The 27,027-nt window shown below is 40.6% G+C and overlaps 1 protein-coding gene across 2 annotated transcripts in view; it reads left to right on the top strand.

Annotated features, from left to right (window-relative positions):
- The window catches only part of LOC140198027 (piezo-type mechanosensitive ion channel component 2), an 835,978-nt gene that overhangs the window by 616,057 nt on the left and 192,894 nt on the right, over positions 1 to 27,027 (top strand). For both annotated transcript variants that reach the window (XM_072258850.1, XM_072258859.1), the window contains exons 6-8: positions 24,067 to 24,271; positions 24,468 to 24,681; positions 26,824 to 26,992. In XM_072258850.1, coding sequence (XP_072114951.1) covers positions 24,067 to 24,271; positions 24,468 to 24,681; positions 26,824 to 26,992 — 588 coding nt within the window. The remainder of the gene's footprint in view (positions 1 to 24,066; positions 24,272 to 24,467; positions 24,682 to 26,823; positions 26,993 to 27,027) is intronic.

Below are 27,027 nucleotides of genomic sequence, written 5' to 3' on the forward strand. Positions count from 1 at the left end.
TCTCTAAAATGCTCTCCCACTGAAAGATCTGACACCTGACCAGGTTCATTTCCCAACACCAGATCGAGTACAGCCTCTCCTCTTGTAGGCTTATATAAATATTGTGTCAAGAAACCGTCCTGAACACAACTAACAAGTTCCACCCCATCTAAACCCCTCACTCTAGGGGGATGCCAATGGATATGTGGGAAATTAAAATCCCCCACCACAACAACCCTATTATTATTACACCTTTCCAGAATCTGTCTCCTTATCTGCTCCTCAATGTCCCTGTCTATAAAAAACACCCAGTAGAGTTATTAAGCCCTTCCTGTTCCTAACTACTGCCCACAGAGACTCTGTAGGCAATCCCTCCATGACTTCATCCTTTTCTGCAGCTGTGACACTATCTCTGCAGCAGTGCCACGCCCCACCTCTTTTGTCTCCCTCCCTGTCCTTTCTGAAATATCTAAAGCCTGGCACTCGAAGTTACCATTCCTGCCCCTGAGCCATCCAAGACTCTGTAATGGCCACAGCACCATAGCTCCAAGTACTGATCCACGCTCTAAGCTCACCCACTTCGTTTATGATACTGCTTGATTTAAAATAGGCATATCTCAAACCATTGGCCTGAGTGCGTCCCTTCTCTATCACCTGCCTATCCTTCCTCTCGCACTGTCTCCAAGCTTTCTCTATTTGTGAGCCAACTGCCTCTTCCTCCTTCCCCCCCAACAGTACTCAAGCAGGGGTACTTATTGTTAAGGGGTACAGTCACAGGGGTACTCTCTAGCCTCTGACTCCTGCCCTTCCCTCTCCTGACTGTTACTGAGGCCCCATCTTTTGATTCCATCTTTGATTCTTTCCACCTGTCCGTCTTACTTACTCCTTTAAGATGCTCCATAAAAACCTACCTCTTTGATCTTGATTTAGGGAAGTACCTTCAGATTATTTATTCAATTGAAGGTGCTATATAAATGCTAATTGTTTTTGTTGATGCTCAGTGACCGTAGTCACAGCTCTCAAAGTGACCTCACCGGAGAACCAGTGAGACTCCTTAGAATTTATTCTGAAACTTACTTCCAAGTTAAGCATGTTACTGCACTGAAGCTGCAAGACGTATTAAGTTCAAAGTTACTTGGTGCAAATATGCTGATACGTGCCTATTTACTTGAGTAAAAAGGGTTTCTTTCATGGTGGGCTGTCTGTAGTGGAAATGTGCTGCCTGTCATGTTGGCATCCAAGGAAACGTGCACAGTGTGCTGGGTCTCTGCTGTAAGCTCTCACCAACTCCCAATTGACATTCTCTGGATCACTTTCTTTCTGCCCTTAATTTATACAGCACCCTGTGCAATACGGTGTGTCACGAGACCGGCAACAATGAATATCAATTGAGTCAGGTTTTATAAAAAAACAAACAAACATTTATTAAACTCTGCTCAAGAATATAGCAAAATATATTGAAACAACTGACTTAACCGGAAATTAGCTGCTATATGGCAACTCTGTTCTTAAAAGGGTAAATGCGAAAACAGTTCTTAAAGTGGTAAATTTGAACACAGTTCTTAGAATGGTAAATTCGAAAGTCCAAGAGATTTATGCAGTCAATTAGGAGAGACTTTCCTGAAGTAAAGAATTCCTCGAAGATGTGTTGTTACTGCTGATCCCAGCCGGAACCTGCCTTGTCCTCAGGATTCACGACAACGGAAATAAAACGGTTTAAAGGAACTGACCTTTTCCTTTGGCGAATAGACACTGCACTATCCTTCCTACTTTAACAGGGGAATATCTCAGTTGCAGGTCACTTTTACTTAAACGAAGATTCAATAAAAGTCGATCCTCTCCAAAATCGCCAAATGATATCAGCTTTACTTGACTTGGCAAATTCCTGTATTTTGGTAAGGTCTTCACTCTCCAATACTACTTACAACAGAAAGTAGAACTCCACTTTAAAACAAAACTGTGTCATAAGCCTAATACGCGGCAAAACGGAGTATCTAACACAAAGCTAACTGAAAACTAACTGCGTCACCAGGGGTCTCCTGGACAGGTCATCAAGTGACCTCACTGGCGGAAAAATTACATCAGGTGACCTCCGCAAGACCATTACATCATCCTCATAAGACAATCACAAGATATCCATGAAGTATGTAACAGGTGCAATACTACCATCAGTTCTTATCTGGACAATGTGAATGTGTACCCATTACTGTATAATATATTACAGTAATTTTTGCATTACAGTCTTATCAGTGTGAACTTGTAAATCTTTATTTTGAGGTAACTTGTTTTTTTATTCTTCTCTTTAAATATTTGTATATCCATGTACTTGTAATCCTACAGTGACACTGTAATTTCCTTTGGGATCAATAAACTATCTATACATCCATCCATCCATCAATCCGATCCAGTTTTAACCCTTCCAAAATCTTTCTGTAACGGATCACCTGTCACCCTCCCAACTTTATCCCAGCGTCAAAATGTATCCATTTCCTCCTGCCAATGACACACAAACATCCAACGTATTTCCTTGAATCTGCTATAGTCCACGGAAACCAGTACCACTTCACACCAGTCAGTACATCGTCCCGTAAACCAATGCAGGAGCTCCAGTGAATTAACTGTGAACAATTCCGTGTGTTGGCTCTGTGTATCTCTGTCCTGTGTATCTAAAGACTGCTACTATTAACACAGTGACTCAAATTCTTAAGCCAATTCCCAGGTGAGCTGTTTAGAGCTGAGATATTTAAAGTGTAGGTGGGAAAAAACCCACGACTGTGCTACAACACACAGCTCGAACCACATCATCAGGTTCGCCGATGACAGGACGATGGTGGGTCTCATCAATAAGAATGATGAATCAGCATACAGAGAGGAGGAAGGACCCCACGCACCCCTCATATAAACTCTTCTCCCTCCTGCCATCTGGAAAGGCAACGAAGCATTCGGGCTCTCACGACCAGACTATGTAACAGTTTCTTCTCCCAAGCCATCAGACTCCTCAATACCCAGAGCCTGGCTTGACACCAACCTACTGCCCTCTACTGTGCCTATTGTCTTGTTTATTATTTATTGTAATGCCTGCACTGGTTTGTGCAGTTCATGCAGTCTTGGATAGGTCTGTAGCCTAGTGTAGTTTTTGTGTTTTTTCTTACGATGTTCAGTGTAGTTTTTGTATTGTTTCATGTAGCACCATGGTGCTGAAAAACATTGTCTCATTTTGACTATGTTCTGTACCAGCAGTTATGGTTGAAATGACTAAAAAGTGACTTGACTCGACTTGAAATTTTCGGCAGATTAAGGAATTAAGGGCCATGTGAATTTGAGAGAGGAGTTTAGGCTTGCACCTGATTGGATAGGTTTCTTATTATCACGTGTACTGAAATACAGTGGAAAACTTTTTGTTTTGTATGTCATCCAGATGGACCATGCCATACATAATTTCATCGAGGTAGTAAAAAGAAGAACAGAATACAGAGCAGAGAAAGTGCAAGGGCTGAGGATGTAGATTGGGAGATCAACGTCCTGCCCATTGTTCACTTTGGGACCTTGTGCTTTGCCTATTGAAGTGCCTGTCCATGGCCCAACAGGTATAGTTTCAAAATCCTGTTCAAGATTAGAGAATTCAAGAATCATTTTCACCCAAAGGGTGTCAGGCCTGGCAAGGATTCTGGGAGCTGAACCCCAAACACCTTGAAGAGGTACCAAAATGAGCACTTCACACGAAGTACTGGAGGAACTCAGCAGGTCAGGCAACCTCTATGGAAATGTATAAAGAGTCAATGTTTTGAGCAGAGACCCTTCATCAGGACTGGAAAGGAAGAGGGAAGAAGCCAGAATAAGGTGGGCAGAGGGGAAAGAGTATGAGATAGAACGTGATAGATGAAGCCATATGGGTGGGGGAGAAGGATGAAGTAAGAAGTGAGAAGGTGCTGGGTAGAAAAGTTAAACAGCTGGAGAAGAAGAAATCTGATAGGAGAGGAGAGTGGACCATGGGAGAAAGGGTAGAAGCAGGGACACCAGGGGGAGATGTTAGGCAAATAGAAGAGAAGAGATAAGAGGGGGACCAGAGCAGTGAATTGAATTAAAGAGAAGGGGAGGGAGAAAATTACAGGAAGGTGGAGAAATCGATGTTATGCCATCTGGTTGGAGGCTACCCAGATGGAACATAAGGTGTTGCTTCTCCAGCCTGAAAGTGGAAATAAAGGGGGCCATGACCGAAATGTCAGATGGAGAATGGGGTTGGAATTAAAATGCTTAGCCACCAGAAAATCCATCTTTTTGCAGATGGAGGAAAGCTACTGCACAATTTGGTTCCCAAGTCTACGTCGGGTGTCATCAATGTAGAGGGAATTCACATTGAGAGCACTGGATACACTTAATGACCCCTACAGATTCACAGCTGAAGGGTTTCCTCACCTGGAAGGACTGCTTGGGACCCTGAATGGAGACGAGGGAGGTGGTGAATGGACAGATGTAGCACTTTTTCCACTTGTAGGGTTAAGTACCGGAAGGGAGATTAGTAGGGAGGGACGAATAGGAAAGAGAATCACAGGGGGAGCGATCCCTGCAGAGAGCGGGGTAAGTAACGTTGTGTTTGATGGTAGGATCCTGTTGAAGATGGTGGAAGTTGTGGAGAATGACATACCTGATGCAGAGGCTTGTGGGGAAAGTAGGTGAAGACAAGCGGTTGTTAAGGTGGTGGGAAGATGGGGTGAGTACAGATGTCCGAGAGATGAAGGAGCTGTGGGTGAGGGCACCTCCACCATTGATACTATTTTCTACTGGTTAAACTTATATATACCAGTGGCAATTAAGAAAAATTGGGAGATCAGTTTCAAAAGGGCAATGCAACAGAATGATCCTAACTTACTGGAATCTAACCAAAGAAATAAGAATCACCCAAAAAGGTTTGAGTGGGATTTATGCATTATATGTGCATGACACTCATTGCTGTGCTTTAAGAATAAAGACCATAAGATATCGGAGCAAAATTAGGCCATTTGGCCCATTGAGCCTGCTCTGCCATTTCATCCTGGCCGATCCAATTTTCCTCAGCCCTAATCTCCTGCCTTCTCCCTGTATCCCTTCATGCCCTGACCAATCAAGAATCTATCAACCTCGGCCTTAAGTATATAGTACATACAAACTTCGCCTCCGCAGCTGCCTGTGGCAAAGAATTCCACTGATTCGCCAACCCCTGGCTAAAGAAATTCCTCCTCATCTCCATTCTAAAAGGATGTTCTTCTACTCTGAGCCTGTGTCCCCTGGCCTTAGACTCTCCCACCACAGGAAACATCCTCTCCACATCCACTCTATCAAGGCCTTTCACCATTCGATAGGTTTCAATGAAGTCACCTCCCATTCTTCTGAATTTTAGTGAATACAGGCCCAGGACCATCAGATGCTCTTCATATGACAAGCTATTCAATCCTAGAATCATTTGTGTACCTTTTGAATCTTTATCCACTTTCTCTGTTTTAACTCTGAAAGAAAGGAATTAGAAATATTATTACATCTTGGGAATTTAATAATATTCTTTTATTGTTTACTGTTCTACATTTTATAATGGAAAAATATTTGAACAGCTGTAGTTGTGGAACAACCAGTGAAGTGGTTGATTGCACTGGAAATGGAAGCTGGCTTGCAGATGCTGTGTTGAAGAAATAGATGTCGGAAAGAAGACCTTTCATTCGATACCTCTATCACAGTGCTTTGATTTCTTCTTTGTGGGTGTATGGTGAAGTTGTATTCAATTAATTTTGGTAGTGGAAGTAAAGTGTGCTTTTCAACAAATAGCATCATTGGGAATATGAGAAATGGCGAAATGCTGATGACAAGATGAATTGCACATGGTAATACCTTGTTATTTCCCCAAATAGACAATTGCACCCGATACAATCAGTATCCCAATCTAAACTGGATACGATCACTACCCATATCTAACCTGAGTGCAATCTCTTCCTTGATCTAACCTGGGTACAATCATCGCCCTGATCTAACCTGGGTAAGATCTCTACACTGATCTAACCTGGGTACGATCTCTACCCTGATCTCACCTGGGTACGATCACCCCCCTGATCTCACCTGGGTACGATCACCGCCCGGATCTCACCTGGGTACGATCACCGCCCTGATCTCACCTGGGTACGATCACCGCCCGGATCTCACCTGGGTACGATCACCGCCCTGATCTCAACTGGGTACGATCACCGCCCGGATCTCACCTGGGTACGATCACCCCCCTGATCTCACCTGGGTACGATCACCGCCTTGATCTCACCTGGGTACGATCACCCCCCTGATCTAACCTGGGTACGATCACCGCCCTGATCTAACCTGGGTACGATCTCTATCCTGATTTAACGTGGGTATGATGACTAACCTGATCTGACCTGGATTAGATTATGTTTATGTCTGATATACACATGAATAAGTGGTGCACTTTCTTGACTTGAAATGAATAGATCTTTTCTAGACAAAAACGTAAGAGGAACTGGAGACAAAGACTCAGTGGATCTTGTAGAATCTATGGAGGGAATTGGACAGTTGATTTTTCAGGTCAAGCACCTACCTCTGGGTCTGACTGAATGGTAGAACTGGTTCAAGTGACCACAAGTCCTATGTTGCCCTTAACAGACCCATGCTAAAGCAGGGTCATGGATGTTCCTGGTTTATAAACCATATCACAGATCAGGGTATTTTGGCACGCTGTACTTCCTCTATGTTTATTACTGTTTCAACTTTGTTAACAGCTGAACTAAAGTGGCTGTTCTGTTTTCAAACAAAAAATTCTGGAAAATCTGAAGGAAAATAGAAAATCTTGGAAATTCTCAAAAGCTCAGGCAGCCTCCCTCATGTCTAAAGACTGAGATCACTGCAGCCTATTTCAGTTGTTCTGGTTACAGTCTACTGTTTCAAAGAAAAAAATCTTGGAGGCATCTTTTCAGTGGGGATGCTAATTTGTTTCAGACTGGCAAAGAGTCGAGTGTGAGCTCTCCAGCTGGCAGTCGGTTACTCTTAATGGTAATTTAAAACAAAGATGGTGTCATAAAGATATTTACAAATTATGAATATGCTACAAAGATGCTATTCACCTGGATAGAATGCTTCAGTGTGTTTGCAATTACTACAGCAATACTTTCAACTGAAAGCCTGCGGATTAAATTCATATGTAGTAAGTTTAGAACTTCAACTCCAGATAAGTGAATGCTCATTCCAGGATGTGGAACACTCTTTTCTGAAAAGCTGATGGATGGGGAACACATGTTTAAAAATCTAATGGTAGAATCATTAGGATTTCAAATCTCTTTAACATCTATTCAAGAGATTTGGTCCATCAGAGCAATTTTAAAACCGTTGCTAGAAAAAAATACTAATGTTTCTTTGAGGAAGAAAGTGAAGTGCCATTCTATAATCTCACCTTGTGAAAGTCCCTCATGACTTGTTTCCAACACAGTTATTTGCACAGGTCATCCAGAAAGCAATTGTATCTGGAAACAAGTATCTAACTTACAGAAAGATTGAACTTCAGAGTAAGTTTCATTGCTACTTCCCCAAGATAGCTCATCATTATCACACTATTCCATCTGCACATCCCTCCAACTTTAAAACAGTTCCAGGGAACATAAAGCATGTTATGCATGGATGAGCATTGAAAGAGTTGTATCTAAAAGGATTGGAAGTAAGGCTGGTAAAAATAGAGTTTTTTTTGTTGTGTGCCAGCCTGCAGCTTCCTATGTCATAAATTTCAGTGATTCTATGAAGAAAGAAATTAGTTACCAGTGCCACTGGTAGATCTGCTCCCTCACAGGTTCAACAACATGGGTTCAGTCCTAATCCTGGATGCCGTCTTTGTGTAGTTTGCACACTCCTCCTGTGAGTTTCCCCACAGGTGCTGCAGTTTTCTCCCCCATTCCAAAGATGTACAGATTGGTAGTTAATTGGCTATCGTCATTCCCTCCCTAGTGAGTTGATGAGTGGTAGAATTTGATAGGGTCTCAGAGATCTCTGGAGGAGAGTTGATGCATTGTAGATGGGCCAAACTGATCTCCTTCGATCTTGTAAATAAATAGAGGGCCTACATTACTGTAGGTATTTCCAAATAAAGACAAAGACACAGGAGACAGAAGATGATGACATCTAGTACAAAGCTTTGAGATCCGACATTTTGTGTGCTGCCTCAATAAAGTTGGTTATCAGTAATTTCCAACATAATTGTAAATCAATAAAACTGCCAGCTTTGTGTAGCCCACTTCAGTTCTCATATTTCTTCTAAATGTGCATTCATTAGCTCAAATACTGTATCTATGAAGCAACAATAAACCTCGACTGGGAAAGTACAGACCATTCCAATGAGAAGTAATATTGAACCTTTCTAATTAAATGTTTGCCTTTTTATCTAAGAAATTTAATACAGTAATAAGATTGGAATCATAAAGATATTAACAAATTACAAAAATGCAGTTCACCTAGATATAAGGCTTCAGTGTTTTTGCAGTTACGACAGTGATACTTTCAATTGAAAGCCAATGGTCTGTTGGTTTGGAAGTTGTGTAGAGGTCTATTCAGACCAAGGAGCAGGAGTTTGCTCATCAAGGTCTGTGGAACAAACTGAAATCCAGAAACAGCATTCTGATACAGGTGAAAAACAGGAGAAAGTCTGCAGATGCTGGAAATGCAATGCACACATTATGCTGGAAGAACTCAGCAGGTTAGGAGACATCTATGGAAAAGAGGAAACAGTCGATATTTCAGGCTGAGACCCTTCTTCAGGACTGAGAGGGAAATTCGGAGATGCCTGAATTAAACAGTGTGGGAATGGGAAAGAGTCTGGCTGGAAGGGGATAGGCAAAGCCAGGTGAGTGGGAAAGGTCAAGGGCTGGAGAAGAAAGAATCTGATAAGAGGGGAGAGTGGACAATAGGAGAAAAGGAAGATGAAGGAGACCTGGGTTGAGAAGATATAAAAGGTTAAAGTGAAGAATAGAGGAAGGGAATGGGGGAATTTTGTTCAGCGGAAGGAGACCATCAGGTTGGAGGGTATCCAGACGGAATATAAGGTGTTGCACTTCCACCCTCAGGGTGGTATTATCTTGGCACAAGAGGAGGCCATGGACTGACATGTCAGAATGGGAAGGGGCTGATGGGGTGGAAGATGAGGACAAGAAAATCTCTATCACTATTATATTGGCAGGAAGGTGGACTGAGCGCAGATGTACTGGTAAATGGAGGAGTGTCATAAGTGGCCAGGTGTGTCAGGGCCAAGTGTATGACAGGTGATATGACATCTGTCATAGAGAGGTTCTGTTGGTAAGCATATTGGTGAGTGTCCATTGTAGCAGGAATGGAGTTTTTCTTTGGTTCCATTACCAACTGTTCAAAGCAAATTATGATGATCGGCATCAGTACCACTGGATGGTAGATAATTAGTTCTGAATGTGTAAGAGTTCTTTACTACAGAGTTGATGTTGGCAGATTTGAAGCATATGGGGATAGCAGCTTGGATGAGAGATGTGTTAAAGGTGTCCGTGAAGATGTCAGTGAGTTGGTGTGCATACTCCATCAATACTCTGATTGCGATGTTGTCTGGCCCTGCAGACTTATGGGGTTTGACTGTATGCAGAGTCCTTCCCTGTCTGCTGCTGTTACAGACAGTGGCTGCTCACCTGGGAGGGGGGTGGCTTTGGGGCGCGGGAGGAGATGTTATACAGTGGTGATGAATGCAACAGTAAACTCCCCGAGCAGGTAATGTGCCCGGCATTTAATTGTAAGATGTTCATTTGCCCCCAAACAGTGATTGCAAACTACACTTGAGTTTGTGCACCAATCTTTGTTAATGTACACATAGATTCTCCCTCTCTTTTCCATTGAGATGAAGTGCCAAGTTGGACATATTGTTGTTTAGTTACGTTCCATTGAAAACCAGAATGCAGCAAAATCAGCTGCACTTTTACAATTGATATCACTCTTCATAACAAAAAACATAAATACACAGAACATGAAGTCTTTATGATAGCACAGGCATGTGATTAAGGTATTGGACAAATGTCTATAGGCATGGACCATTGATCAGGAGACATGAATTCAGTCCCTCTCATACTTCTTTACTTTTGCAGCTGGGGGTTGTAAATTCATAATTAAATACACCTGACATAAAAATCAGGTTTAGGTTATGTGACTTCAGAGCCTTCGGAGATGATCGAATCTTCTGCTTCCTCAGTTCCTGTGCAATTAGTAATAAATTATCTATACCTCACTCATAGCACAATACCCAGTCTAGGATACCTGTTTCCTAGTTTGCTCCTCAACATACTCATCTAAAAAAATCTGATATATGTTTCAGAAATTTATCCATGATTTTATAGTTACTTTATTTTAGCATATCTGTATAAAATTAATATCACTTATGGTACCATTTAAATCCTTAGCCTACTTTCTAAAACAAAATGCATGTAACTATATAGAGTATTCTGTTGAACCCCTTGTCAGTACCTCTAGTTGAACTTTGTCTTTCTGTGTGTTTCCCCCTTGCAGACAGTCTGTGGTTTTGTATTACCATGTGCTCCTGTCCCCACTCCTGCTCTACTCCGGCCCCTGTATTACTGAGTACTCCGTCTTTAATCTGTTTCTCATTATTACCTGTGTTGCTGCCACCTGTGTCTCATTGTGCTCCACCTATCATCTGCCTCTCTGTGTATTTCAGTCCTGTGTCTGCAGCTGTTTGTTGCCAGATTGTGCCAGTTGAGTTTTCCTGAGCCTTTCCAGCATTTGTATCTGAACTCTGTCCGTCGGAATATCGACTCTGCCTGTTTCCCAATTCTGGTTTTTGGATTTCTCTGGATGTTTTGATCTCTGCCTGAACTTTGACGCTGAGTTTGTTTGCACCTTGAGAGTTGTTGCTCAATTAATATCACTGTGTGCACAGTACCAGGTCTGTGATTGGATCCCTGCTCCAGAATCCTGACACTCCTGTGGTTTGAACAGAGGGCCACAGTGGGTGTATAAAACCTAGGACAATCTCTATCACCCGCATTCTCTAAAACTAAACGGCAAGCATTTTTTTCTTTTCTCAGTTTTACTATTTCATATAATTCCCTGTCAGTTTATTCCTTCTCAGATTTATGTGACATTTACTTAATCTATGAATTTGTTCTCTGAACTTGCTCAAAGCCCAGATTTAGCTATTTTCCCTCATTCCTGGTCTATCAGGCTATGAAATAATTGAGCTATCCTCTATGATACTTTCTCAGCTCGTACTGAGCATGGTAATGACTTGATGCTGAGGTATTGCTAAGTCAAAATGGAACTGCCCATTCCATTGTCCAATTTGGCTGAATACTGTAGTGGGTGAAGTAAATTGGCATTTCTTTTGTTCAATACAGCACATTAATATGATTATGTTGTAGCAGTCCATCTCTGACCATCTCTTCCAATATAATAGTAACATTTTTCTTGGATCTAATATTTGTGCAAATGGAAACATGCAATAGCTAACATATCCAGTGGCCAGCAAACAGTGCCAAAGAAAACTATTGTGTTTAAACTGTATAGATTACATTTGCTACTGAACTAATCTGCTTTCACCCACTTTCTGTCAATTTCACAGATGAGGATTATGGAACGAGAGCATTCCATTCCTTCAGATAGAATTGGTTGCTTGCAAGCTTACCATTTAAAACAAGTCACTTATATCTTGGCTTCTATTCAGCACTATAAGCTAATGTTATAATTGTTAATATGATGAAGAAATTTCTTTGATACACAGACAGCAAGTCATCAACAGCTCACTCTTCATTAAAGAATCTACTGTGCTTATTTATTCAATGATTATTAATTATGCAGGTTTACTCCTGCAGCAAGGTGTGGTATAAGGGACTTGATCATCTTGAGTTACAACACAATAAGGATTTTTTTGTACAGTACTAATGTGGAAATAGCTTCATGGTCTGTGAAAAAAATTCTGTTAAATTAATGAAAATATTATCTGGAGTACACTTGATTTTTAGAGAATCTTGCCACTGTGGGATGGTTATCTCCATCTCTTGATTGAATCAAAGATAGGGAAAAGAGGCAAAAGTTTCACCCACCTAAAACAATTCAAAGCACACTGGATTCCATGATTTGAGACACATCTGGATTTGTCATCTTTTATCTATGGAAAATGTTTCAATTCCATTCCAATATTACTGCCTTCTCTTTGAGATCTTCGGTCATTGTCCAACCTAGATTCATGTCTGCTTACAAAGGCATTTCAATTGACAGAGAATGGGGTTACTAGCTGCCTTGTGTGTCACATTTTGAAGCTGCTGCCATTGACTACTCCACTGTCACTCACACCATTGGCCGGAGCAGTTTCCAGTTGAGAAGCTAACTCTCATTTGGAAAATATGAACCTATACCGAACAGGGTGCTGACCAAATTCCAGCAAGTCCTGATCAGTCAGCTGTTTTATGTGTTCTTAATATGTATTCTCTCTGTAGCATGAGCTCAGAACTGCACACACCTGATGATCTGTATTGGCAAAGCTACATGCTGAAATGTGCTGAAACTAAATGTAATATTAGGATCTTCAACTGAGTGCATTTATATATAAGCATCCATCATACTGATAAGTAACGAATCACTGATAGTAACTGTCTTAGCTCTCCCAAAAAGAAAGTGATGTCTAGTAAACACAAGGGACTCTCCATTGAATTGGTTTGACTCTTCTGCCATCCAGTGGATTTGATTAGCACACATACTATGGAGGAACAAGCCTATAAAGTCAGCAATTAATACTTTCTCCCAAAGAAATAAAACAGTAAATGATATTTTATTTTTATTCATTTTTCATTTTTTTTTTCTAGATGGAGGTTAAAATTTGTAAGTTTTGGTGTAGAAGCTTGGTCAAAAGCAGTGTGGATTGGAAAACAAGGATGAATACTTATGTATTGTTCCAACCATCCCTGTTTTCCTGTCTTTGTCTCTTTTTTATGGTGATAGTTCAGCTTAATTTAATATACTGTGTGCAGTTAAGCATTCTCACGCCTTACTCCACTTGGTGGGTGATTTGGACACCCCTGCAGTGGCTCAGCTAGCAGCCACCGGCATTGATTAAAGGATCTCACTTATACTAAGAGACTTGAAGCCCTATGTCTTTTATCTCAGAAAAGTGTAGACTCAATAGAAACTCGACTTGGCTCTTTATGGTCTTGAAGGGAGTAAATGTATCCAAGTGGACAATCAGTGTGGTGATGGCTGCTTCTATATTGTAAGGAAAAATGGAAAGGGAATTGAATGATTTTCTGACTTTGGCTATGTTGCAGTCTTTAAGTAAGCCACAATGCAGAGTTCCTCTATGGTCAGTATAGCTTTTAGATACTTGGTTTGATTATCTGAAAGTACTTGGAGAAATTTTTCATGGATTTAATTTATTCCAGAATCAATGCATTATTACAATAGAGTAATAAAAAGAGCTTTGGCACGTTTGCCTCCATAAATCAGGACAATGAATACAGGAGTTATATTGTTTTCTCAAAGTTATATAAGATGTTGATTAGGACAAATTTGGAGTATTGTGTGCATTTCTGGTCACCTACCTACAGGAGACATACCAGTAAACTCGAAAAAGTGCAGAGAAAATTTACAAAGGTGTTGCCGGACATGAGGATCTGAGTTATAAGGAAAGGCTGAATAGGTTAAGGCTTTATGCACTGGAATGCAGAAGAATGACCAGTCCAGTTAGTTCCATTTTCCTCAGCTCGTTCAGATACCTTTTTCATTTAGGGTCATGGGGAGAGAGCAGGGGAAAAAATGAAGTCCAGGTTGGCTCAGCTAAGAGCAAATTGAATAGTGAAGCAGGTTTGAGAGGCTGATAGGCTTATTTCTACTCCCTACATTCTTCTATTCAGAGTGCAGCCAGAAACTTCCTTTCACTGCCCACAGATCTTCGGGCATCTGTGAGGGGATCCCTGCTCTTTGTGAATTTGATACTGTAAATGACTTTGATGGGGAAGTGGAAAGGCGGGTTAGTAAGTTTGCAGATGATACAAGCTTGGTGGTGTTGTGGATAGCATTAAAGTTTGCCATGGATTAATGTGGGTTATTGATAGAATCCAGAGCTGGACTGAGAAGTGGTAGACGGAGTTCAATCTGGAAAAGTATGAAGTTATACACTTTGGAAGATTGAACTTGAAGGCAGAGTACATGGTTAATAACAAGATTCTTAGCATTGCGGATGAACAGTGAGATGTTGGGGTCCATGTCCATACATCTATCAAATTTGTTGCTCAAATTAATGGGGAGGTGTTAAGAAATTGTATGATCTGATGGCCTTCATTAGTTGGGGACTGAGTTCAAGTGCCATAGGGTAATAATTGCAGCTCTATAAAACACTAGTTAGAACACACTTGGAGAACTACTTTCAGCTCTGGTTGTCTTATTATACTGTAAGAAAGATGCGGAAGCTTTAGAGAGGGTGCAGAGGAGATCTGGCAAGATGTGGCGTGGATTAGAGAGCATGTCTTATGAGAAGAGGTTGCATGAACTGGGACTTTTCTCTTTGGAGCAAGGAATAAGAGGTGCCATGCTGAAGGCATGTATAGAGTGGAGAGCCAGCTCCCTTTTGCCTCAGCAGAAATGCCTCATAGGAGAAGGCATAATTTTAAGGAGATTGGAAGAAAGACTTGGGGGTGGGGGGGGGTGAAGGTCAGATGTATGCTTTTTAACTCAGAGAGTGTTGTGCATGGAACCCACTACCAGAGGTGGTGACAGAGGGAGGGGATACATTAGGGAGATTTAAGCGACTCTTACGTCTAAAGATGAAAGTAAAACAGAGGGTTATGCAGGGGAGAAAAGATATATTTTATAGAGTAGGTTAAAAGTTTGGCACAGCATTGTGATCCAAAGGGCCTGTATTTGTTGTACCATTCCATGTTCCATTAACTTCTCATATTAATCTAAATCCAGACCTGAGGTCTGTTCCACAGATAAATAAATTAAAATAAAGTAACTGTATAATATTTAGTCACTGTCAACGAATTATATAGCAGGCTTTTTTCCAGCAATGGGCCTGAGGTCTTCAATGGTAAGGCTCATCCAAGTCTTGCTGAAATGCCGTGATAGTAGCTGCCTCTGTGAATCCCCTTTGGGCTGTTACAAGCCATTTCCAAACTCATTCACTGTTTTAGTCAATAAATTCCTCAAGCAATGCAACTACTAAAACCTAATCCTGTGGCATCACTGTCCACTACACCCCAAATCCACAACTTTGCTGATCCAGCTAACCACATAATCATCCAGATCATTGTTAGAGATAACAAACAACAAAAGACCCAGCCAGCACAGATCACTGTGGCACATCGGTAGTTTCAGACCTCCTGTCAGAGAGGCAACCATCTACTACCACTCTCTGGCTTTTTTCACAAAGCCAACGTCTAATCCAATTTACCACCTCACCTTGAGTGCCAAACGGCTGAACTTTCTTTCCCAACCTCCCATGTTGGACCTTGTCAAAGTCCATGTAGACAACATCCACCGCTTTGCCTTCATCGACTTTCCTGTTAACTTCCTCAAAAAACACTATAAGATTGGTTTGACATGACTTATCATGCACAACGCCATGCCGATCATCCCTAATCAGTCCCTATCTATCCAAATGCTTAAATATCTAGTCCTTGAGAATACTTTTCAATAACTTTCCCTTACTGATGTCAGGCTCCCTGGCCTATAACTTCCTGATTTATTCTTAGAGCCTTTCTTAACCAACAAAACAGCATTAGCTATCCTCCAATCCTCCGGCACCTCATCCATGGCTAAGGATGTTTTAAATATCTCTGTGGGGGTCCCAGCAATTTCTGCACTAGCCTCTTACAGGGTCCGAGGTGCAGATCATTATCACCTTTCAATAGCATGTATGAGTCCAACCGCATTGATGTCACAGCCAAGGTAACCCACTAATGCCTCTACGTCCACAGGAGATGAAAGGAATTTAGCATAGGCAGTTGACTCTTGTCAGTTTTTATCAATGCATTTTGTCTGGATGCTTAACAGGTTGGTGTGGCAACTGTTCTACAAGTGACAACAAGAAAAGGCAGAGAAGTGTGTATACAGCCCAGCTCCTCAAAGGAATTAGCCTCCCCTCTCTGAACTCTATCTATACTTCTCACTGCCTCAGAAGAAGAACCAGAACAATAAAATCCCAACCCTCCCCAGGCATTTTCTCTTCTGACCTTTCCCATTGGATCGACGTTACAAAAGCCTGAAAGCACACAGCACCAGGCTCAAGGACAGCTTTAATCCCACTGTTATCAGAGTCTTGAATGGACCTCATGTATGATAAGATGGATTCTGGGCTTTACCATTGACCTTGTAAAGATCTTTAATTTTATCTTTTACCTGCACTTCACTCTTTTGGTACTTTGACACTTTATTCTGCACATTATTACTTGCAAAAAGTTGCTATTGTTTTGCCTTATTCTAGCTCAATGCAGGATGTAATGATTGATAGGTATAAACAGTATGCGAGGTAAGCTGTTCTCTGTGTCTTGGTATATGTAAAAATAATAAACCAATGACAATACTAAGACCAATTCTTGTTTGTCCCCCCCCCCCACAGCAACATCAATAGATCCCCCTATTTCCCCTCCCTTTGCATCACTCCTTCTGTAACTTAGTGTCGTCACAACACACTGGAGATGAAAATTCTTGATTGACGTTTTGTGCTAGAGAATTCCACCCAAGATATGCATTGGAATCAAGCATTTTTGGCATTGCATTTGGATATAGTTACAATATAGCAAACATTAGTGATAAGTTAGAGGATTGGGAAGCTTTGTAAAAACCAATAGAAGGCAACCAAAAAAGCCATAAGGAGAAAAAAGACTAAATATGAAGGGAAGCTAGCCAATAATAGGAAAGAGGACACCAAAGCTTTTTTCAAATATATAGAGAGAAAACAAAAGGTGAGAGTGGATATAGAACCACTGGAAAATGATGCAGGAGAAGTAGTAATGGGGGCAAAGAAATGGCAAAGGAACTTAATAAGTATTTTGCATCAGTCTTCACTATGGAAGGCACTAGCAGTACGCCAGAAATTCAGATGGGAGTGTTGTTACCTTTACTAGGGAGAAGGTGCTTGGGAAGCTGAAAGGTCTGAAAGTAGATAAATCACCTGGACCAGATGGACTATACCCAGGTGTTTGAAGAGGTAGCTAAACAGATTGTGAAGGCCTCAGTCATGATCTTTCAAGAATCACTAGATTCCAGAATGGTTCCGGTGAACTGGAAGTTTGCAAATATCACTCCACTCTTTAAGAAGGGAGGTAGGCAGAAGAAAGGAAATAGTAGACCAGTTAGTCTGACTAGTGTTTGGGAAGATAGTCTGCATGGTTTCCTTGAGGAGGAATCTTGTCTGATAAATATGTTGGAATTCTTTGAGGAAATATCAGGCAGGATAAACAAAGGATATTCTTTACTTGGATTTTCAGAAGGCCTTTGACAAGGTACTGCACATAAGGTTGCTTAACAGCATAAGATCCCATGGTATTTATAGGGAATATATTAGCATGGATAGAAGATTGGCTGACTGGCAGGAAGTAAAGAGTGGGAATAAAGGAGACCTTTGCTGGTTGGCCGCTGGTAGCTAGTGGTGTTCTGTAGGGGTCTGTGATGGAACTTATTCTTTTCATGTTTTAAATGAGTGATTTGAATAAGTGGATTTATGGCCAAGTTTACAGATGATATGAAGATAGATGGAGGGACAAGTAGAATTGAGGAAGCAGGTGCCTGCAGGAGGACTTAGATTGGGGGAAATAATGGTCGAGGAAGTGGCAGATGGAATATTAAATAGGAAAGGGTATGTTCATGCACTTTGTTAGAAGGAATAAGGGCATAGACTATTTTCTAAATGGGGGAGAAATTCGAAAATTAGAGATGCGGTAGAGATGAAGGGACTAAGAAAAGAGCATAGCAGCTTTACAGGAGATATGGTGGGAAAAGGTATAGTCAAGATATCTGTGGGAAGTGGGAAGTTTATAAAAGATGTTGGTTGACAGTTTGTCTCTAGAGATAGAGACAGAGAGATCGAGAAAGAGTAGGGCGGTGTCAGAAATGGACTAAGTGGATTTTAGACAGGGTGGGAATTGGAATTGGAGTTGAAGTTGATGAAATTGAAGAGCTCAGCATGTGTGCATGAAGCAGCACCAATTTTAGAGGAGGTTAAGTTGGGGAGCATTACCAGGGAAGGCTTTGAACATGGACTTTTCTACATAGCCAACAAGAGGCAGGCTTAGCTGGGGCCCATGTGCATGCCCATGGCTATACCTCGAGTTGGGAGAAATTGGGAGGAAACAAAGGAAAAATTTTTGAGGGTGAGGACCAGTTCTGCCAGACGGAGAATGGTGGTGGTGGTGGAGAAGAATTGGTTTGTTCTTTTGTTAAGAAAGAAGTGGAGAGCTTTGAGGCCTTCTTGATGGGGGTCAAATTGAGGTGGTCAGGGTTAGTGAATTGAAAGTAACAAAGGTGTTTGAGAGCATGGGAAGTGTTGCGGGTGTAGGTGGGAAGGGATTGAACCGAGGTATGAGGACATGAGTTCAGTGATGCAGGAGCAGACGGGGACAATAGGCCTACCCAGACAGTCAGCATTCATTTCAAGAGGGCTGGAATATAAGAGCAATGCTGAGGCTTTATAAAGCATTGAATAGACTGTACTTGGAGTATTGTGAGCAGTTCTGGGCCCCTTATTGGAGAAAAGATGTTCTGGCATTGCAGAACGTCCAGAGGAGGCTCACGAATACAATTCTGGGAATGAAATGGTTAACGTATGAGGAGCGTTTAATGGCTCTGGGCCTGTGCTCCCTGGAGCTTGGAAGAATGAAGGGGAATCTCATTGAAAACTATTGAATATTGAAAGGTCTGAATAGAGTGGATGTAGGGAGAATGTTTCCTCTTGTAAGTGAGCCTAGGACCAGGGGGCACACCACAGACTAGAAGGACATTCCTTTAGAACAGAGATGAGGAATTTCTTGAGCCAGAGGGTAGTGAATCTATGGAATTCATCACCACAGGCAGCTGCGGAGGCCAAATCATGAGTCTATTTAAGGTGGAGGTTGATAGGTTCTTGATTGGTCAGGGCATCAAAGGTTACAGGGAGAAGACAGGAGAGTGGGATTGAGAGGGATAATAAATCAACAGTGATGGAATGGTGGAACAGACTCAATGGGCTGAATGATCTGAATGATCCTATGTCTTGTGGACTTATGGAAATGAGTTTTCATATGTCACGGTGATAAAAAAAAGAAAGAAATGTTATTTGTACTTTCACTGACGCCAGGTAAACCTTGGATGCTATTCCCTAAAACAAATATCAAAAACAAGACCAGCTTTTAATGAGGAAAATATTGACGTCTTGGTAATATTTTAAGAACGCAGGGATAGAGAAAGTATTCCTTGAACCAAGTTTGTCAGAATGCTGAGTTTGATACTTTGTTGAATGGGTCTTTGTTAAGGTGTCAGATAAGTCGTCTACCATTTTACTGTAATTCGTGATGAAACCATTTTTGGGCTTGCATTCTAGTCGATGTCTATGAATAACTACTGTTGAAATATGTCTCTCTGAGCTGTTTATATCAACACTATTTGTCTTACCACCCACTGACAGGATCCACACGAATTGCTGAGTGAAGGAATTAAATTTTAGACCAGTTGACAAATATGGCAAAGGTGTGATGGACGTGATAGGTGTGCAATAGTTTTAGAATCAGGTCTGTTTAGAATCAGATTGTCTGTTGCCTTTCTTTAGTAGAGGAGAACAAAATGATTGTTACTCTAGTTCCAAAGCAGCATTTAAAAAACACAATAAGCATAAAGAACACAAAAAAAATATGTAAATATAAATCACAATGTACAATTAAATGTTATATACAAAGACTGGTTGTATGCACATAAAGTGGTGCTAGATGATGTGTAGATAGTGCTGGTGGGGTGGGTTAACAGACATCCCACTCTGCAAAAACTCATTTCAGGGAGGTAGCACCATCAATTTGCGGGAGACTTCTGGGAGAGGTGGGATGTCTGCAATAGAGTAGCTCCTTAGCAGCTAGCCAGCTAGTTTAAATAATGTTAGCTATGCTAATGAATGAATGACACCTGTTAAACTCACCTCAACACATCTTTTACAGTCTTAACTCAGCATGGGCAATAGAAAAGTCACTGTCGCAAACAGTGCAGCGAGCAACACTGTCATTATTTTGACCCCTATTAGGCAGGGGTACACTTTAGTGTAGTCTGGGGTGATGTACGCTTTATTTTTTTTTGGAACACTCTGCCATGGTGCGCTCTCATTCGCGCTCTCTCTCTCTGTCATGGTTGCTCACGCGCTCTTGCTTGCTTTCTCACTCACGTACTCTCGCTCGCGCGCTCTCTCTCGTGGTCGCTCTCGCGCTCTCTCTTGCTTTCTCTCTCTCGCTCTCAGAAAATTGATATCAGTGATATTGTATATAATCTGCGGGCATCAGAGAGCCACTATTAAAATGCGGGAGACTCCCGGAACTTCTGGGAGAGGTGGGATGTCTGGGTTAATGAGTGGAGGTGCTTATCAGCCTGATGGCTTGAGGGAAAATAATTGAGTAGATAAATAATGAATTAACCAAGATAGTTCAATTATGTCATACCTTAACTGCATGATTATTATAAGGAGCGACACATAATGCAGTTGTCATTTTGAGCTGAGACCCCCATCAGGACTGCACTCATTTCCAATTGCAATACCAGTCCTGATGAAGGGTCTCAGCCTGAAACAGCAGCTGTTTATTTCTTTCCACAGCTGCTGCCTGACCTGCTAAGTTCCTCCAGCATTGTGTATGTTTTCCTCTGGCTTTCCAGCATTTGCAGAATTTCTTGTATTTATCATTATTATACACATAGTTAATATCGGCGATTTTTATAGATAGATACGATTAATTTTACAAATAATTCTCCAGAACTGAAAGGCCAACAGCAGAAGGGAATCAGTCTTTTCATTAAACTACTATAGAGAATCATCATTTATATGATCTCATTATTGTAAAAAAAAGGTACGGTACATCTTATGCAATATTTCCAATGTTAAACCAAGTTCCTCTATTCTAGCATCAGGGTCATTCCTCCTAGAATTGCTTCAGTTATACAGCTGCTTCCAATAATAATCGAGTATTTAAAATGTATTTAAAAATATGTAATTGCATGCTTAACAAAATACACTCACTCAGTTACTGTTGTTCATGGTAAATCAGAAGGCAGATTGTTCTAAGTTATGATGTAGTACACAATTTCAATGGGAATGACTTCTATAAGATCTACATGTAGAACTATTCTTAATAAGTGCTGACAAAAACCAATTAGATGAAATATATTGCAGACATCTATTGCCCATCCCAGTCTCCCTTGAGAATTACAGTAAGCAATCTTCCAACGACTGGAGAGGATAAGGTATCCCCATGGTTCTGTAGGGCTTGGAAGGAAGAATTGGGCAAAGGTTTTACCTCATGCCTGTCACCCTTTTCCATCCCGTCAGCTGGTGGAAGATCTAAATGGCAAGCATGCTGTGCCATGTTGTCTTTTATTCCTTGCAGAATGGAGGCAAATCTAAGAGAAATATTAGGTGCCCATTGCTGGTTGGCTTGAACTAATCTATTTTAGTGTGTACTTAGAAAGTTAATCATAATGCTGGGGTCTGGAGTTATACCAAGGCTCCACGCCGTGTAAGTAAGACAGATTCCTTTCCTTCTCTTTGCAGTCAAAGTTATTGATACCATCAATTTATTCTGGATATTGAAGTAAAATTTAAATGTGGTTTTGAGTGTCTCCAGAACATTAATCTGCTTTCTGACCTATTGGTCCAGTACATAACAGTTCACCTAGGAGGAGATAGGAGTAGGTGTCAGTGGCAACAAGAGCTCACTAATGTAGGATAATCTCTCCTTGAAGCATTTGAAATGAAGATGACAATATTGAATATAGAGAGCGCAAGACCCATGACTACAGTGGAACTTCGCAGAAGCAACAAGGACAAGATGAAGCATTCTGAATGAATAGGAGCTTTTAGTGAATAGAGGGAGCATTTTAGCAATCAAATAAAACCTAATCCCCTTATACACACAAAATGCTGGTGGAACTCAGCTGACCAGGCAGCATCTATGGAAAAAAATAAACAGTCAGCATTTCAGGTCAAGACCTTCACTTATGCACACTCTGAAAACAATTAATACAGGCGCAGAAAAAATGTGCAGGAAATGTTTCTTTTTTAAATTTGCAAATTTAAACTCAAACTTCAATATTCTACTGTATAAAATAAACACTTTTAAAGCCTTTTATAGATAAAATTCTTCTGTCTTAAATAGAACTTAATTTGGTGAATCAAGTGCAATGTGTTACTACTACAGGCAAGGATGAAGTTCATTCCTGTAAAGTATCCTACTGCCAAGTCATGTCTTTCCTTTTTAAGTGATAAGAGAGAATTCTCAGCAGCACCCATTGCCACTCACCACTCACTATCCAGAATCAGTTTGTTAAAACTTCCCGAACAGGTTGTTAAATTCCTCTGATATATTATAATCATTGGAGCAGGACTTACAGAAGATCAGTACGGAGTTCAGCTGATCTCAATTACATGTTTGTACATTTCTGTTTTCTCACAAAATATTAGATGTAGGGAAATGTTAGTCAAGGTGCCATTATTTCTATAGAGAGGCATTGAATGTGTGTGACCTGCCCTTCAGCTAAATTACTCTGGAGAATTGAAGTAATTCTGGAGAAATTTACTTTAAATATATGAAGCTTATGCCTGGAACCTTCAGAGAACTTTTAGTGGCAGCTTATCAAGCCCTGTTTATGAAACATTTTGTTTGATTATTTTTATGAAACAAAGCAACATGGGTATAATATAGATTTATATTTAGATTTATATTTATCAAACTACTTCAATAGTTTCTAGAAAGCTGCTACTTAAAAATTTGGGAGAGAGTTCCCTCTCCCTCTTGATCACCACTTCTCTATTGCTAAATATCTAAGAAGTGACTCTGTATTCTGCCCCTGAAATTCAGTTCCAATGGATTTCATTGAGCCACATTTTGGAACAAAGTCAGTTTGTAGTCATCACTGAAACAAAGTGTTCTCTATCTTCATTATAAAGATGACTTTTGAACTTCTGAAGTCAATTCATGCTTTTGAAGTTAATGGAGTTGAATTTTGGAAGCTACAGTTATGTTACTAACATTCAAGAATAAATTTAAATTTCACTTGCTGAGCGAATGGTTACATTGACCATCACTAACTTCTGATGCCTGATCTCTATGTATAAATGTTGACAGTGAGGCTCAACAAGCAGTGGAGCCATATAAATATTGGGGTTGATCGGAATCTGCTTACACACTATTACAGCATTCACACATTTTCAGCAAAAGGGACAATGGAGGCCAACCATGAACTGGAGCAATGGGTGACTTCAATTTACATAATATGGTGGTTAATTATTGCAGTCATTGTCGCTCAGATGTGAGTTCAGTCAAGAGATACATCTATAAATCTTCATGCTTGGTATCAGTCAGTTCTATATTGTACAAACTGAGATGAGAGCCCTATAAATTAGAAAAAGTAATCCTAAGTTAAGCGTAGTTATGTACTTTAGTACCTTGAGGTACAGTTCATCGAAAATCTTTCATCAGAATCACAGGTAACACACAGGAAAGTGTATCATACAGTGGAAAACAAATTGTGCAGAAAACAAACCCTCAGTGCAAAAAAAAACAGAGACCCAATGAAAGACAAATCCATTGCTATGCAAGAGGTGGTCTGTAGTGTTTCATTACTGAATTTAGGTTAGGATTGTGCAGTTCACTTCAAGAGCCTGATGGATGTAGGAAGATAGCTGTTCCAGAACCTTGTGGTGTACAACTTCAGGCTTCTGTACCTCCTGCCTGATGGTAGCAGAAAGAGGAGCATATGACCCATCCTTGATGACAGATGCTGCCTTTCTGAAGGCAGCGCCTCCTGTAGGTGTTACCAGTGATGGGGAGGGTGGTGCCCAAGATAGGTCTCCCTGCATGCAGTTGATTAAAATGACTTTTTTTCTTCCAGGAAGAGGAAAAGCTTGAACTGGATGAAGCTCTAATTTATGAGGAAGACTTTGAAGACACAAACATGGTTGAAGAAATGGAAGAGGGAACTAGGCAAAATATTCTTCGCAGAATAGCAACATACGCATCACTATTAAAAGAATTTATTGGCAATATCATAACAACCACTGGAAAAGTAGTTGTTACCATTTTACTTGGTTTAACAGGTTGGTATGGGTATAGTCAAAATCCACTCAATCCTTGTGCTGTTTGTAAATGATTAATTTCCTGTACTCATTTGCTCCACTTTAAACATGCTGAATGTTGAATCATAGAAGACAGATGATATTGATTAAAAATATGTTATCACTCATTCTGTTATGTTTCTCTCATTCAGAACTTGGCTTATTTGTTTTTCTGCAGGTATAACACTACCATCTCTGACCTCAGGTGTATACTTCTTTGTATTTTTGGGGTTATGCACGTGGTGGTCCTGTGGGAGACAGTTTGATCCGCTGATATTCAGCTGTTTGTGTGTATTGATGGCTATATTCAGTGCAGGACACCTAATTGGACTCTACCTTTACCAACTGCAATTGTTTCAAGAACTTGTCCCACCGGGTGACTTCTATGCAAGGTAAACAACAACATGTCTTTGTTAGAGCAAACAAGGATTTGTGGGTTCATCAGGTACAGGAGACTACAGATGCTGGAAACCTGGAGCAACGTACAAAAAGGCTGGAAGAACTCTTGGTTTGTAACCATCTATGGAGGGAAATATACACACAATTTTTTAGATCGAGACCCTCTGTATCGACTGTTTATTTCCCTTCTTAAATGCAGCTTGACGTGTTGAGTTCCTCCAGTTTTTTTGTGTGCTGCTAAAGATTATTGTTGCTTAATTGCAGCCTGTGTGTAGGTGAGTGGTAGGGTCTGGTGAGGGTTTGATAGAATAGGTTTAGTGTCAATGACTGGTTGATGGTCAGCTTAGTGGCTAAAGGACTTTTATCTCTGCTCTGTCTTCTTATAACTAATGCTTTATGAAATCAGGGTGGAAATGTTACAGTTCCTGTTAGCATTGTTGGTTTATCCACATGACACAAATATTAAGAAAAAATTGCAAATGGAGCCCAATTTGTAATATTGTTTTAAAGAACAAAAAATTGAGCTCATCACCCACCTCCCTTCCACTGGGTCCTCTCCCTTTACTCTTCCCATCTGCCCACCCCACCCCCTTATTTTGTTCTATGCTCCACCTTCCTTTCCTATCAGATTCCATCATCTGTAGCCCGTTGTTACCTCTACTTATCACTCTAAGCTTCTGTGACAATTTCCACACTTCCCTCCTCCATCTGCTTATCATTCCTCCTCACTTGCATCTGCCTATCAATTTCCAGTTCTTGCCTCAACTACCTGTCACTTCTTTATACTGTTTTGGATGAAGGGTCCTGACTGAAAATGTTAACTGTCCATTTCTCTCCACATATGCCTGTCTGACATGCTGAGTTCCTCCTGCATTTTGATTTCTGCTTCAGCTTCCAGCCTCTGCGGTTTCTTGTGACATGAGAAAATGGAGCTGGCTCACTTAGATGTCCAGACTTCACTGTTTGATTATTCAAAGAGCCCAGGTTGAACCAGTGTATCTTAGCTCAAATCAGCCAAACGAATGTAAACAGTCTACTTGTTAAATATGAATACAATTAAATTCTTGGCATTATATTGAACTTCATCTGAAGGAGGTTTTCATTTTAAAGCTCCTCGGGGCAGGATTTCTCATTTGATAACTTTATCACCTTATCTACTGTGACTGAGAGAGTAAGTGGTTAACTTATTCTACTGTTCATATATTTAATGTTCATGGGAGGAAAATCACATTCGTTTGGGTTTGAACCAAAGATCAAGAGATGAAAGACTGACCTTGTAATTTATTGCACCCTCTGTCCCCGCATTAAGCTCTGTAACAAATTTGAGTTGTAAACTAGGCCTGTGTGTTAGTGACTGAGTGTTTCATCGCCAGAGAGCTGCCTTCATTTAGATGAGAAAAGAGAGGCCTTTATGGTTGCCCCAGCCCACAGATAAAGATTCGAGAATAATCAGACAATGAAGCATTTTGTGCGTTGCCAACATATCGTGGAGGATAACTCCGTGCCTTGAAGTTCTTCATCCAGCACTCGTCAGAAAATATACCTTTGTTCTGGCTTTGATCTCTGATTAATTAAAAAAATACATAAGGAATTATAAGTAGATTGTTACTTAAAAAGGATTGTATTCAATCAGGTTATGTAACTGACCGAAGTATCAATCCAGCCTAAACTTCCATATGCATGCAACATACCTGCAAAGAAACTCATTTTACAACTCAATTATCTTAAATACGTCAACAAATCATAAAATTGTTACATCCTCTGAACTTTTGGGTAGCTGCAAGCAATCCACCCAGTTCCCATTTTCTGGTGACTTATTTTCACCTCTTCCTTCCTGGAGAATCCCTTTGAAGGTATGAATTAGAGCTGTTTTCCTCATCCTTTCCGGCTATGAATTATACAGTGTGAGGGTCACTGCATGAAAAGGGCCTTCTTCAAGTCATTGTTGCTTTATTTTACATCTTAACTGTGTTTCCTCTAGTCTTCAACCCTCCTGTCCATTGCAACTACTTCACTTTGTCATGCCCCTTGCTAATTTTTGATACTCTCTTGTTTTCGATGAAAATCTAATTGTAACATCATTAATATTGCAGTTTTACCATCATAATGGGGTAATTGTCTTCTTCTTATCACAGGTTGTTTGGTGTAACACCAGTGATTCAGACAAACTGCACAACAACGTGGAAGATTATAGCCAATCCCAACATGTCTTGGCCCCAACACGTCAATCCTATAATGCTGTTATTATTGTATTATACGTTGGCAACACTCATCCGCCTCTGGCTTCAGGAACCGATTGTAACGGTGAGCAATGTTCAAAATTTATGGAACTAGTTCTT

This window comes from Mobula birostris, chromosome 1 (assembly GCF_030028105.1).
Source record: "Mobula birostris isolate sMobBir1 chromosome 1, sMobBir1.hap1, whole genome shotgun sequence".
Lineage (NCBI taxonomy): Eukaryota > Metazoa > Chordata > Chondrichthyes > Myliobatiformes > Myliobatidae > Mobula > Mobula birostris.